Source organism: Carcharodon carcharias, chromosome 8 (genome assembly GCF_017639515.1).
Source record: "Carcharodon carcharias isolate sCarCar2 chromosome 8, sCarCar2.pri, whole genome shotgun sequence".
Taxonomy (NCBI): Eukaryota; Metazoa; Chordata; class Chondrichthyes; order Lamniformes; family Lamnidae; genus Carcharodon; species Carcharodon carcharias.
The window spans coordinates 174,488,640-174,504,504 of record NC_054474.1 but is presented as its reverse complement, the minus strand read 5'-3'; the positions used below and the strand labels follow the sequence as shown (position 1 = coordinate 174,504,504).

The following is a 15,865-nucleotide window of genomic DNA, read 5'->3' as shown; positions in this document are numbered from 1 at the left end:
CTTCAAACCTTTTTACTAATAACTCAAATCTTTTTAAAAAAATTACTGTAAGTTTGAAAGATTAATGGTGTTTGCAGTAGCAGTTGAAGTTGGTTTGGTTAGCTACTGTTCACTCTTATTTTGGTATGTTTGTGGGGTGGGGGAGAACACTTTTTAAAAATTATACCTGTTATTTGGAATTAATGTCAATTTACTTGAAGTGACACTAACTGGCCACTGTAAAAATATAAAGATAAAAATGTAATCATACGATAATAGCCTCATGAATTTGATTGCTTCAAAGAAAGAAGGGGCTGAATAAAACTGGTTTAACTTGTATCATTTTGGCTAGGGGCTTATTTCCAAAAAGCTGAAACTGACTGACCCCTTCTGTATCTCCATTTTCTGATTTGAAATTTTGGAAAGCTTGAAGGGACTACACACAAAATGGAATTAATATAATTATATGCAGGTATCTTTGATTCACTTTCATATTATTAATGTGGCCTCCCTCTGGAATTTGTAAATCCCACGTTGTGTGTGTTTTTCCTTGTATGAAACATTATTTAGACAGGTTAACAGGTATTTGTGTTTGCATCAAGAGCGTAGGTGGTCCTCCTTCTTGGAAGGTGCTGTTGAAGAAACCTTGGTGAGCTGTAGCAGTGCAACTTGTAGATCGTACACACTGTTGCCCCTCTGTGTCAGTGGTGGAGGAAGTGAATGTTTAAGGTAGTGGGTGGGGTGGCAATCAAGCGGCTGTTTTGTCCTGGATGGTGTCTAGCTTCTTGAGTGTTGTTGGAGCTGCATTCATCCAGGCAAGTGGAAAATATTCCATCCCTCTCCTGACTAATGTGTTGCAGATGGCGGATGGCTTTGGGGAATCAGGAGGTGAATTACTTGCTGCAGAATTCCCAGCCTCTGACCTGCTCTTGTAGCCATAGTATTTATATAACTTGTCTAGTTCTGTTTCTGGTCAATGGTAACCCTTAGGATGTTGATAGAGAGGGGCTCAGCGATGGTAATGCAATTGAACAGCAAGGGGAGATGGTTAGATTTTCTCTTGTTTGAGATGGTCATTGCCTGGCACTTGTATGATGCGAATGTTATTTGCCACTTATCAGGCCAAGCCTGAATGTTGTCCAGGTCTTGCTGCATATTGGCACAGATTGCTTCAGTATCTGAGATGCTGAACATTGTGCAGTCATCCGTGAATATCCCCACTTCTGACCTTGCATTGGAGGAAAGGGCATTGAAGCAGCTGAAGTTGGTTGGGCCTAGGACACTATCCTGAGGAACTCCTGCATTGATGTCCTGGGACTAAGATGATTGACCTTCTACAACCACAACTATCTTCCTTTGTGCTAGGTATGACTCCAACCACTGGAGAGTTTCCCCCCCCACCCCCGATTCCCATTGACTCCAGTTTTACTAAGCCTCATTGATGCCACACTCAATCAAATGCTGTCTTGATGTCAAGGGCAGTCACTCTGACCTCACGTCTTTAGTTAAGCTGTCTTGTCCATTTTTGGACCAAGGCTGTAATGAGGTCAGGAGTTGAGTGGTTCTGAGTGGAATCTAAACTGGGCATCAGTGAGCAGATTATTGTTGAGCTTTCCATAACTTTGATGTTTGAGTGTAGACTGGTAATTGGCTGGGTTGGATTTGTTCTGCCTTTTGTGGACAGGACATACTGTGCAATTTTCCACATTGGCAGGTAGATGCCAGTGTTGTAGTTACACTGGAACAGCTTGGCCAGTGGCGTGGCAAGTCTTTAGTATTATTGCTGGAATGTTTTCAGGGCCCATAGCCCTTGCAGCATTCAGTGCCTTAGCAGTTTCTTGATGTCACGTGGAGTGAATCAAATTGGCTGAAGACTGGTGTCTGTGATGCTGGGGACCTCAGGAGGAGGTTGAGACGGATCATCCACTCGGCAGATCTTGCTGAAGATAGTTGCAAATGCTTTCGCCTTTTCTTTTGCACTGATGTGCTGGACTCGCCCATCGTTGAGGAGGAGACATGTGTGGAGCCACCGCCTCCTGTCAAAGGTAGATGTTTGTCATAAGCAAAGAACTGCGGATGCTGGAAATCCAAAACAAAAATACCTGGAAAAACTCAGCAGGTCTGGCAGAACTACTGAAGTAGTTCTGTTGAAGGGTCATTTGGACTCTAAACGTTAACTGTGTCCCTCTCCGCAGATGCTGCCAGACCTGCTGAGTTTTGCCAGGTATTTTTGTTGATGTTTGTCAGTGTTGGAGGCTAATCACCTCAGACCTAGGATATCACTACAGACATTCCTCAGAGCAGTGTCCTGGGCCCAATTGTGTTCACCTTCATCAGTGACATTCCTTTTATTTGTTTTGTTAACAGGGTGTGAGCGTTGCTGGAAAGGCCAGCGTTAATTGGCCTTAAGGTGGTGGTGAGCTGACGGTTTGGACTGCTGCCATCCATTTTGTGTAGGTGCACACACTGCTGGGAGGGAGTTTGAGGATTTTGACCAGGTGAAGGACTGGGGGTTATTGTTCCAAGTCAGGATAGGGCGTGACTTGGGGATTGAAATTTGGAGTTGGTGGTGTTCCCATGCATCTACAGCCATGTTGTTCTAGATGGTAGAGGTTGTGGGTTTGAAAAGTACTTTTGAAGGTGGCTTGGTGAGTTGCTGCAGTGCATCTTGTAGATGGTACATACTACTGCCACTGTGCATTGGTGGTGAAGGGAGTGAACATTTAAAGTGGGGGATGGGGTGCTGGTCAAGCGGGCAGCTTTCTCCTGGATGGTGTCCAGCTTCTCGAATGTTGTTGGAGCAACACTCATCAGGCAAGTGCAGCGTATTCCATCACACTCATGACATATACCTTGTAGATGGTAGACAGACTTTTGAGAGTTGGGAGGTGAGTTACTTGCTGCAGAATTATTTGCCTCTGACATCTTCTCCTGTGCCACAGTATGTATAAGTTGGGTGATCAGTGATTTAGTGGGAATTAGGTCAAGGGAGCAGAAGCTGGTTCTCATGGACAGGATGAGCTCAGAGGGCAGTTAGATAAACTTGGAGGAGGTCCATTCAGCAGGAAATCTGGGAGAGATGGGGGGTATGGAAGATTGCAGCAGAGACAGCTAAATAGTTGGTCACAATCTTATTGCATTTTTATGTGGGTCTAGCACATCAACAGTCTAGTTGTTGGAAATAATATCAGATTTGGAGTTTTTGAATTTAACACGTTGTTCAGGTCCTGTCTTCTCCTCTTTTGCCTGAAGGTTTCCTTCAATGTTTGTCCCTTCCCAACTTAAACCAAGTAAGAAAGCAAAATACTGTTGGTGCCAGATATCTTATAAATCAGAAAATGCCCAAAATACTCAGCAGACCTGGCAGCATCTGAAGAGAGTGAAACAAAGTTTATGTTTCATGCCTGTGACCTTTCTGATGCGAGGTCATCTACCTGAAATGTCAATGCTGCCTGTCTTTCTACAGATGCTGTCAGACCTGCTGTGCATTTCCAGCAATTTGTGTTAAACCAATTAGATCCTTTTTGCTGATCACAATTTAAATTAATGGTCTTTTAGGGGTAACCTAGTTCTGTGGATATTTGGTATGAACCTTTTTTTATGCCCCTGAATCCAATCTTAAATGCCTGCATCTTCCCCTCAACTTCCATAACAGAATTGATAGGGAAAATGAGACCTCCAAACCTTTGTCCTTCATTTTCTTCCCCCCACCCCCCCCACCCTTTACTACAAAAAAAAATGTGAAATCCAAAGTTATATCAAGTACTATGCTTTAAAAGTGCTCTGGTTCACATCTTTTTTTCAATAACATATATTATTTTTCAACTTTGAAACATCTTAACTGTTTCTTCCATGGCATCAATAACTGCAATTTGAAAATGCCCTGTGGATCTTAAATTTTAGGAGGTGTAATGGGTGCATGAAATTTTCATACGGATGGGTTTCTTTGCTAGGATTTCAGTAAAATATAGTGTAGGGGGTATGCAGTTTTCTTTGTTGTGCAAGTAATTATAAATGACTTTCCAATTGAGACGGTGTCTGCAGAAAATATTTTAAGGTGCACTGGTTCCATAATTGATTGAAGTGGTAATAGCTTCAGTTATGAATTCAGTCTGCCTTTATAGTGAAACTACAAATCTTTCATCCAAAGGCTCAAAAGGGCTTACCCTTAAAAAAGCATTTTGGGAGACTAGTGTGCTGAATAAAAATGGACCACACTACAGTGGAACTCCTTTAGGCAAATATAACCAAACCGCCTAATTTGTATAGAAACTTGTTAAATTTATTAATGGAGTTGCATTATAGCTGAGTTGTATTGCTACAATCCACAGGTTTGGGGGGGGTTGGGGGTGGATTAGTGATAACTGATTTTTTTAAAACACTTAAATATTTATTGATTTTGTGACCATGTAATAAGCAATAGCACAGTATTTTACAAAACTTGCTACTCGTTTTACAGTTCATGGGAATGTTATGTGGGTATGTCATGCTGGTGCATTCTTTGATGGCATTGTGAGGCTTAATGGCTTGGATTTTGTGTTTAGCTGCGAACAAATGGCAGTCACTGCTCATTGCACTTTGACTTGGCCACAGACTTTTTTGTAAACCTTTACACTGTAATTTATGATATTTCAAGATCAAAAACAGTATGGTGATTGGGGGACCTGTGTGAGTAGGTCAAGCAACAGTGCATTTCCTCAACCAATTGGATTGAAGAAACCTGATAGATATGCAGGGTCCAAACCAGGAAGTGCAAGTTTGAATATTTAATTCAATGCAAAATCATGTACAGAAATCAAAATAGAGAGGGAAAGAAAGATGGTATTAGGAGAAATAAAGAAGGAATGAAATTGGTTATAATTCCCATTTTTAAAAAGATCTCAAAGTTCAGTTAAAATCTCAAGGAATGAGACTCCAAACTTGTAAAAGTTAAATTTGTGTCAGAGGAATTGTTTGGCAGTAAATAAAACTTACCATGTTATTAAAAATTCACTTACACTGACAACTTGAATCTATATAGTGCCTTTAATGTAATACAACATCCTGACATGTTAGAGTAGATGACCAAAAGTTTGGTTAAAGAAATAGTTTTAAGGAATGACCTAAAGAAGGAAGTCAAAGTGGCGAGGTATGGGAGGAATTCCAGAGCTTAAGGCCCAGGCAGCTGAAGGCACTGCCACCACAAAGATGGCATAATTGAGGATGCTGGAGAGGCCAGAATTAGAGGAGTGCAGATATTGTAGAGAGCTGTGGGACTGGAGAAGATTGTAGAAATAGGGACGGGTGGGGGCACAAAGGCATTTGAAAACAAGGATGAGAATTTTAAAATTGAGGCGTCCTTCAATCGGGAGCCAATGTAGGCTAGTGAGCACAGAGATGTTAGATGAATGGGACTTGATGCAAGTTAGGACATGAGCATTGGTGTTTTGGATGTTGTCAAGTTTACATAAGATAGAAGGTGGGAGGTCAGGCTCTAGAATGTTGAAATAAAAGCTTAGAGGTAACAGGTGTTACCCAAGATGAGAGTTTCAGCAGCAGATGAGCTGAGGTATGGGTGGGGTTGGCAATGTTAAGCAGATGGAAGCGGTTGGTCTTGATGATGGCATGGATATGACATGAAGGATGTGTTAAGTGCAGGAGAGAGAGAGACAGGCAAACTGTATCTGTTTCCTCTTATTACCTGTCCATAAGCAGGTGTTTTGAATTAATTTTTTTAAATATGTAGTGGCATGTTTTCCTAATATCTCAGTTTTTGTGGCCCAATTTATTAATAATCCACTGAAAACTTTAGTTAGGATTAACTCAGAGGTTAGTTTATTTCACATAAAACCCAGGGAAGGAGTTTCCGCAACTTCCCACTCTGCGTACGCACACTAGTGGGAGGGGGATAGAGAAAAGGAGTTTTACAGTACAAGAACCATTGAAATGAATATTAATTCATGTGATTTCCAGAGCCTAATGAAGAGTTCTTTCTTGTGGGCATTTGAGTTCTGCTGGCTGAAGACCGGAGTTGTAGTATTTGCTGTTCAATTAGTGCTGACTGCAAGATGAAGTAGATGTGCAGCAACTGGGTTGGTCCTGTAGGCAATGGTATGAAATCTTCTAGCAGAGATGGGTTTCAAGTTTCAGGCTGTTTTTCTGCCCAGAGGGGCCTGCTTCTTCGTAACTCACTATGTTAAAAGAACAGACTGGCTAGTTCCCAGTTCTCAAAAACATATAGAGATTTCAAAATGGTTACCTTGAGTCATGTGACCTTCCTTTGCCACAATGACTTCAAAAGGGATGTTTATCCAGTGTCTGGAGCTGGCTTTGATTTCAGGACTGATAATGTCCCTGTCTTGGCCCAGAAGTGGTAGAGGCAGCTGATCTAGTCTCAGTCTTAGTGGCAAAATGACCTTCTCACACTTGTTGGAGTTAAGAGTGGTGGGATGGGTTTAAGACTATTTGCGGTGGAGGTAAGCTGGGGGATGGGGAGGCGGTGAGGAGTTTGGTGGTACTTTCGCATTCTAGGATGATCCTGAAATAGTGAGCAATTTTTGAAGATGAGAACAGGACCTGAGTACTTTGTGGTCCAGCCAGATCTGGTAGTGAATGGCTAAACCACCTGTCCACCATATCTGTTCAAGTTTGCATCCTTTGGATTTAAGGGAGTGGAGATGAAGGTCATACCAGGGGAATGACCAGGTAAGAAAGAGTGAACGTTTCAATGGGAACTGGGGCAGTGAAGGTCAACTTGAATGGCCAAGCGCTAACTCTTTTTAGCATGCTTAGTGGGTAAATAGTGGGTAAGTACCCCATATTCACACCATTGCATGTGTGTGAACGCTGAGTCTCTTGATGAGGTTACAGTGTAGCGAAGCTTGGCAAGAAACAGCAAATTGGACAACAACTTCCTGATTTTTAGCGTTTCACTGAGCACGTGCGGACGCTAGAAATTGCTGTCCGACTTATGCATTAATAAAAGCGCTGCTAGCCTCACCATTATCCTTACTCTGAAATCTGGGTCATTGCATCTGTATGTGGCTGTTGCTATGCCTTGAGTGGGAAGTAGAAAAATGACCCTTTTACATTGACTTGGAGACATGTACTGTGCGCAACACTTTTGTAGGTATCTCTGTACATGCGTGTAGAAATGTAGTGCTCCCTTGTTTCAGCACAAAAAACTTGCATCTAAGTGATGCAACAGGCACCTTTAAAAGTACCACTTATTGTGGTAGATTCTCAATTTTGCCATTTCTTTTTACATTAGAGGAAAGCTCACACCATACCATGTATTGGGTACTGAATCTCTAAGCCTGTTTGATTGCTGGCAATTTCAACTTGTTGCAGTGCACTATTTCTGCCATCATGTTGCCGCTACTTGTCCTTCTAGTTTGCTGTAATGATATACAAGTTTGACAAAATATAAGCACCTCCTGTATTTCCGAGTTTTAATTTTCTTTTAAGCCTTATTAGCCTTCTACAGACATCTCATAACTTCTCAGAGGTAAAGACAGCAATTTGTTATCAATTACGGGATAAAGAGAGCTCAGAGCCGTTGCATTTAGAAGGGACTTCTAAGTGACTCAGTGTCAGTCAGAGCATCGGTAAACATGAACAAGAACAAAAATACCTGGAAAAACTCAGCAGGTCTGACAGCATCTGTGGAGAAGAATACAGTTGATGTTTCGAGGCCGAATAACCCTTCATCAGAACTAAGGAATTAGAGAAATGGGGCGAAATATAAGCTGGTAGAGGCGGGGTGGGACAGATAGAGCTCGATAGGGAGCCAGTGATAGGTGAAGGCAAAGAAGAGATTGCCAAAGATGTCATAGACAAAAGGACAAAGGGGTGTTGAAGGTGGTGATGTTATCTAAGGAATGTGCTAATGGGGACATTAAGGGTAGCAAGCAGGACAAGCTAGTGGTAGATAGCCCTAGTGGGGTTGGGTCGTGGGGGGGGGGGGGTTGGTGGGGAGGGTTCGAAATGGGCTAAAAGGTGGAGATAGCCCATTTTGATCCCTTCCCACCACCCCACCCCCACTAGGGCCATCTGCCACTAGCTTGTCCTGCTTGCTACCCTTAATGTCTCCATTAGCACATTCCTTAGATAGTATCACCACCATCAACGTCACTTTGTCTATGACATCTTTGGCAATCTCTTTGCCTTCACCTATCACTGGCCCTCTATCGAGCTCTACCTGTCCCACCCCCCCTCTACCAGCTTATATTTCATCCCATTTTTCTATTTCCTTAGTTCTGATGAGGGGTCATATGGACTCGAAACGTCAACTGTATTACTCTTCGCAGGTGCTGTCAGATTTGCTGAGTTTTTCCAGGTATTTTTGTTTTTGTTCTAGATTTCCAGGATCTGCAGTATTTTGCTTTTATATTGCATTGATAAACTTAATTTGGAAGGGAAGTTGAGCATTCTCACAGCACTGTAAACGTTTTTACTTCGTAGAGCTGATCTCCCCATATATAATAGTTTGGTTATGGGCTGTGTTTATTTGAGTTACAGGACTCGGGGAGCACTTCCTGCACATGTGCAGTGCCAGCTGGCTGGATTAACATGAACAAGTTGGCTTGACACAGACTTAACAATAAAGTTCAAGTTTCCCATTTTTAGGTCTGTGCAGTCCTTGACGAATTGCAAACTCTTGTATCTAGTTTACCTATCATTTATCAACTGTTCCCTCTGTAAAACATGCCTCTGTTGATTTCATTAAATGATGAAGCTGTATAATCAGGAAATTTCAGTAAATGAAATTCCCAACTTCCAATGAACTCAGACTGTGAAGAATTGTTTGTAATTTTTTTAGTTAAACATCAATTTTAAAAAAGTCCTGTTGAGCACAGAATGTACGCTAATGTTTCAGTGCAGTACAAAGGGTGGCATTGTCAGAGATTCTATCTTTCAGGTGAAACGTTAAACCAGGGTCTTACCTGCCTGAGTATAAAAGACCCTGTGGCATAGTTCAGTGAAGAGGAGACAGTTTTCCTGGTGTCCTGACCAAAATTCAGCCCAAATGTCTTAAAAGGCAATTCACAGAGACATAATTGACAGCAAGAATTAACTGGTGACGCATTACATTTGCTATTTGTGAGACCTATCTGCACGGTCGGCTGATCTATTTACATGCAAAGCAATAGGGACTGTACTTCAAAAGTAATGTGTTTGCTGTGAAGTGTTTTGGGTTGTCCTGAGGACATGAACAAGACCAAATAAATGCATATTACTTTTATATTTGTATTTGAACTGTTTGAGGTTCTGAACTGTTGGGTCTTGATATACGTTTAGATCCCTTTGTACAAATTTTCAAAACTTAGAATTCATTGCATATTCCAGGTATTTGTATATACAACGACTAAAAAGAGAGATGGATGTGAGCTACTGAGGCAATTTTGTATTTAGTTTTGTATTAGTACCTCGGATTGTTAGCTTCCTAAAAATGAAAAGGAATTGACAAATTTCAGCAAACTGTACAATGTTTTATTTTATAATACGTTGAGGCTGTTCAGTTTCTCCAAGTGGTTTAAGCAAATTAGATGCATGTAGATTAATCCTTTTATATCAAAATTACTGGTACGGTAGTGTCATGGTTAAGTTCCTGAACTAGTCGGAAAACTGGAGCTATATGTATGCACATATGCAAGCTTAATACTCCTACAATGTGCACATATCTTAAGTAATCATTTGAAATTGTTTTCAAACTGCAGATGGCTGTTACCATCCATAATCCATATTTAGTAGCAGAGTAGAAACAATCCATGAGTTAGATGATTAATGACAGTTTGGGAGTGTAAAACCTTGGTATTGACACACAAACTTAGTAAACACCGCCAATATCTTCAAATCTTCAGAAATGAAGTTGTCCATGAATTTGCACTATTTGTAGACAGTGGTCAGACGCCTTTTTTTTTAAAAAAAACAGAATTTGTAGGCACGGGAGAGAGCCACAATTGACAAGCAGGACTATATATACCCTTTTCATGCATTAGCTCCTTTACCCACCACTCCTCTCATCCAGTTTTCTCTGGAAGTCATTTATACTGCCTACTTCAAAGGCTTTCTCTGATAACCTGTTTTACAATTTTTATTGCCATTTAGGTGAAAACGTTGCACCATATGCTCCTTAGTCATGATTTATTAGTTTTTAAAATAGTGTCTCTGGGTGTTTGAGCCCTTTTACCATTCAGCTTATAAATTGAATTATTTTTCACAGTCTTGAAAATCGCAATAGCATCAGTTTCAAGTCACATTTAAACAGAAATTGAGCTCAATATCCTTAACCTTTGCCTATAACTGATTTCTAATTTCTGGAGCAGCTGTTGTTCATCTCTATACTCTCTCAAATAATACGGGGCTTCGCAAACTGTGGGTTACGACTTCCAATGGGGTCACAAGATGGGATTTTGGGGATTGTGAGCTCTGAGACAGCAATGGCTGCTGTGGAGCTCGGACTGATTTCTAACAGCTGCACAGCCCCTATAAATCCTCACTATTTTTCTCTATTGGTGGGCGTGGCCTATGCTCTGACACTGCTGAGGCCTGATTCCTGTTGCAAAAAAAAGCCTGTGTAAAGGTAAGTGTTTTTTTTTATAGAAATCCTGCTTTTTCATCAACTCCCTTAATGCCCAACGCCTGTGTTTTTTTTTCTCCCGCCCCACTCAGCAACTGAAGAAACCCCTCAGTTGAAGAACTGAAGCTTCCCCACCCTGCTGAACAGCTGGATCCTCTGCCTCCTGCCCCCACCCACTCGACAGCTCTTGTACCCCCAACTTTTCACACTGGGGTCACACAAAGTCTGAGGCACTAAAGTGGGGCCACACTGGGGAAAACGTTCGGGAAACGCGCTGGAATAATACCTTTCCTACGTTGACCAGAAGTGTGTGCCTCATGCTCCCAATGGTGCCTGCCCAATAATCATACAGAAATAAAACAAATTCCCTAGGTTTGCACTCTCCCTCCACTGATGCAACCTTTTTGCCTTTATTTAACCATAACCATGCACTCTGCGTAGCCATTGTTTTTCTTTAAAAGTAACAAATTAATTATATTAACAGGCATAGCGTGCAAATCTAGAGAAGTTATAATGTTACATTTTTGCTTGATCATAAACTCTTGATAAGCATGCTATACCATAATTCCATTTAATGCCTACTGTTTCCTCCATGATAATCATTTAACAGTTGTCCACATTGAATTGCATCCGTTGCTTATTGGTCAAGATACCTAAAAGATTACAATGTGTAAAGCTCCATGACATATTTGGTATTTTAAAACATTGGCTAATGGGCTATGCCAAATGGAAATTTTGGCGATTTGTTTCCATTGTTTGGTCATGTATAATAAAGAAAGATAAGGATTTAGGATAGAGTTTTAATGAATAATATACCCTTAAATCAGTTTTTGGTTTTATTTTCCAGGTACTTTTAAGTTTTATACCTCATTCATGAGTTGCCTTTGCTTTAGCAGCCATGGATGACAAGGCTTCAGTTGGAAAAGTTAGTGTTTCTTCAGACTCGGTATCCACTCTAAACAGTGAGGATTTTGTCCTGGTTTCCCGCCATGGTGATGACACGCCATCTACCAATAATGGTAGTGATGATGAGAAAACAGGACTTAAGGTAAGAAGGTGCCAGTGTTTCAACTTTAAAACCTTGAGGATATGCACTGGGAAGCAGTGTGCTTAAGCATAAGAGGAAAATCTTGTGACACAACATTGATGGTCACAAGTGTGTTATGTTTGCCACTGTTCCTCATGTATTCTACTTTATACCACAGAAGAAAAAAGCTATAATTAAAGTTGCTTCAGTGCAGAAATATTCTGGGAGAAGCTAGTGAACAAAAGTTCCTGAAGATTTTAATTAAATCGGAGGTAAATTATCCAAGATATTTAGACTAAACTCACTGGACAAATGTCAATCGTAAGTGGAAGATTAGAGCAGATTCAAATCCAGTGCCTTGGGTTGGAGCTTTTTATAGAGTGTGGGGTCATATAGGTGGCCTGTCATACCTGGTAATGCCACTGTATCATAAAAAATCTTAATGGGAGCATTCTAGTATGTGGGAGATATGCCACGTGGGAGTGTTACGGACCGTGATGGAAGGAGTGTGCAGTTGATCCTGGCCCCACTTCTCCACAGGTCACAACAGTGGTTTAAATGTCTAACTTGCCCACAAAACTGACTAATTGTTTACCTTTGATATTGTTATTCCCAGCATAAAAAGACCCCAGCCAAGCTTCTTTCAGTAAACACAAAATTGATTTATTATAAAACGAACTATTCTTAAAAACAAGTTATAAAACTGGTTAACATACAAGTTGTAGTTTAGAAGTGTAACAATTTTCCCCTTTTTAAAAAAACATATTTGAACCCCCATGCCCACTCTCACAAGCACAAAACAGGGTAAAACAAAAACGGTCCCCTGCAGAGGCTGGAGTATGGGAACTTTTCTTTTAAAAGGACAAAATTTGAAAAGATCTCAATGCTGTTGATGTAATAGAATTCTGGCACAATAGTTCTGGAAGTTCTTTCAGATGGGGTTTTTGGTGAAACTATCCTTGATGACTCTTACTTTTCACAGCTTTGCAGACAGATGAGTTATTCTGATTGAGAAATTTCTGATGAAAGTTCAACTCCCCTTTAGACCGCAAGTTACACAAAGGTGGGGCAGAGAGAGAGAAAGAAAGAGAGTCTTTTGCAGCCTGCTTCTAAGGTGCACATACTGTCTGACTGAGAGTCAGAAAATCAAATGTTCAGAGAATACTTCTCTCAGGCCAGGTGTTTTTAACCAATCAGCAAGAGTCTTCAGCCTGGCAATAGCAGTTCTTTTGTTAACGTAGATATATGAAGTATCTCTTCCCTCGCCAGGTGTTCCCCACTGGACATCTATCCTTACCCGTGGGTTCTTGAAGAATGGCATGTTCGCAGCCCTGAAATAACCCTGCAGACTTTTGAAAATAACTCACAAAAGAGAATGTCCAAAATTCAATGCCCTTTCAAATTTTCCAAAACCAGGTTCCTCACAGAAGAGACAGAATATTTCCTTGCTTGAGGTGTAGAATGAAAATATACTTGAACTTTAGACCCTTTGCTTGTCAAATCTCTTGCAGTTTAAAAGGTTGAGAGGAAGAAAGTGCAAGTTGAATGCTTTCCTGTTTTACATGTTCTAATAGATGAAATATGGCATTCGTTATATTTTTAAAGCACTAGGAATAGCACCAGTCCAGCAACTTACAATTTGTGTCTATTGAATTAACTATTTTCAATAGTCGTGAACAATAGACTAATAATAACAGGTCTATTTGCATCAAAATTCTTGAAAGCAGTGAAATAAATTAATATACAACAACTTGCATTATAGTGCTTGTGGTATAAATGTAAAAGAATCCTCTTCACTCTCTTGCCCTCATCCCCCACCCCCTCCCACCACCCCATTATTCACCTTCTAGAATCTGGAATACGTTTTAAAAGTTATTATTCAGTTGCACTGGATGTACAGGAATGCTGTGGACATTCTAAACTGGATCTCTATTCAGCGGCAACACATTTTTATTTAAAAATGAGTCAAATTCATGCTGATTTGGTAATTGAAACTTCAAGAGCATAACTGCTTTTTGTCTGCAGGAGCTGGTAATTATAAGCTTTTATAGTTTCAGATATTTTCAAGAGTTAATAGGTTGAGTTAACAATGATCAGTTATCAAATCATGAAAGATGTTTTATGTATCATACATTTTCTGCATATTGAATATTTTACTACTATATTGGTGCTTGTAATATAGGGCACTGAAATTTGTCTCAAGTGCAGTTGGTTGGGTACATACAATGTTAACTAATAACTAGTACTGCACAAATTACAAACCTCTTAGTCTATGTGACTAGAGGAGTAAATCTAATGATTGCAATACACATCCAATCTTGTTGCTGTCATTAGGCATTATATGTTTATGTAGCTGGAAGATGCCGCTTCAGAATTCGATATCTTCTTCCCACTTCATATATCTTTTGTTCCAAGCTTTGCTTGGCATTAGTTTCTCAACTTTTCAGATTTCAATCTTTTGAATGCTGGTAGGCCAGATAATCCAGCACTTTCTGGATCAGTCTTACTGAAAAATATATAATCAGCTTGCATTCCACAGCTTTAAAACAGACCCAAATCTGAGAAGTGCTAACATAGGTTATGAAATGTGCTCAAAGGTTTTAATGCATGACAAAAACATTTTGTATCTGTATAAATTGTGCCTTTTAAAAATTGACTTGCCACTGCATTTAATATCTTGCTTTCAACTGTTGCTTCCCTCTTTGCCTGGAGTTAAATTATCTAAAAACATCTCAAGTTTCCCATGAATTGAAACCAGTAGTCTTGCATGTGAGAGGAACAGTGTGCCATGTAACTAACAATGAACTCTTAACTATATATGTAATTGCGTCTGAATCTACATGAGCCTTATACACCCTTCTGTTTGTTCTGAAATTTCACAACATTGGATCAACATGCAAGGCTACATATCCTAGTCACGATTGTTTACAATTAAGATTAGACACATCGAAACGGTGGTGTGATAGTTGATTTATATAATAGATTTCCAAGACAAGGAAAGAAATGCTGTAGAACCTTGATAGTTTTCGGTACCTCTCCTAGCAAGGTTAATATTGATATTTGCTGGTAGTTGAAACCACAAAACTACTATGGTAGGTTAGTTGTTTTACTAGGCTTGGACCCCTGAGGTCTAACTAATAATCCAAAGAGTGAGAGTTTGAATCCTACTGTGACAGTTAAGAATTTGAATTCACTTTGGAAAATAATCAGGGATTTTAAAAAACTGTTAATAGCCACTAATAAACACAGCAGTAGGTTGTGTAGCAGATCGTCACTACATATCAGTGAATTCGATACTGAATTTCCGCAGAGAGATCCTGGGAAATGTGGACCATTTTTCTGATCTTGCGAGCCTCCTCCTTGGAAGCAGATACAGATGACAAAGTTCATCATCACCTCCGATGTGCAAGCTCAGCCTTTGGCTGACTGAGGAAGAGAGTATTTGAGGACTAAGATCTCAGATCTGAGACTAAAGTCATGATTTACTGGGCAGCAGTGATCACCACGTTCCTATATGCTTCAGAGACTTGGACAACCTACAGCAGGCACCTCAAAATACTGAAGAAGTACTGCCCAAGGTGCCTTTGCAAGATTCTCCAAATCAGGTGGCAAGAAAGGTGGTTTAACAGCAAGCCATTCTGTTCAAGGGCAAGTAGGGATGGGCAATGAATGTTGACCTTGCCAGTGATGCCCACATCCCATGAAAGAATGAAGAAAGAAAACTCAAAATCAGCTCCATTGGGTGGGCCATGAAGTTTATATGGTTGACATTAGACTCCTGAAGCGACTGTTGTACTCAACGCGGTCGTGGCAGGAGACTGTTGGGACAGCAGCGGAAATGCTTTAGGGATGTCCTCAAAGCATTCCTGAAAAGGTCAAACATGCCCACTGACTCCTGGTTTGTGACTGACCAATATGGGAAAGGCTCATTCAGGAAGGCATGGAACACATCAAAACTTTGGGAACATGCAGAGGCAAAGTCAAGGCATCGGAGGGAGCGCGCAAACCTCCAGACAAGCTATCTGCCAACCTCTTCAGGCACCACCTGCCCTGCATGCGGCAGATTGTGCCCTAAATTTATCGGCTGTCACAGAACCCATTTAACAGAAGTAGAAGCGAGTCACCCTCTGACCTGAGGGACTGCCTGAGAAGAAGATAAATCCAGAATGGCGGTAGCCCCTTGGTACAACTTTTTATGACCGTGGAACTTGGGATTGCAACTGATGTACCTTGATTTTCTGAATTTAATTTATAATAAATCCTAGTGCTAAATATAAATAGCATTGTGTTTTGGTTGG

The 15,865-nt window shown here is 40.5% G+C and overlaps 1 protein-coding gene across 4 annotated transcripts in view; it reads left to right on the top strand.

Moving 5' to 3' along the window:
- The window catches only part of LOC121280726 (rab GTPase-activating protein 1), a 193,730-nt gene that overhangs the window by 27,520 nt on the left and 150,345 nt on the right, over nucleotides 1-15,865 (top strand). For 3 of the 4 annotated variants that reach the window (XM_041192852.1, XM_041192850.1, XM_041192853.1), the window contains exon 2: nucleotides 11,388-11,588. The exons of the other annotated variant lie outside the window; for it this stretch is intronic. In XM_041192852.1, the coding sequence (XP_041048786.1) occupies nucleotides 11,439-11,588 (150 nt within the window). In that variant the 5' untranslated portion in view covers nucleotides 11,388-11,438. The remainder of the gene's footprint in view (nucleotides 1-11,387; nucleotides 11,589-15,865) is intronic. 4 annotated transcript variants of the gene reach the window in all.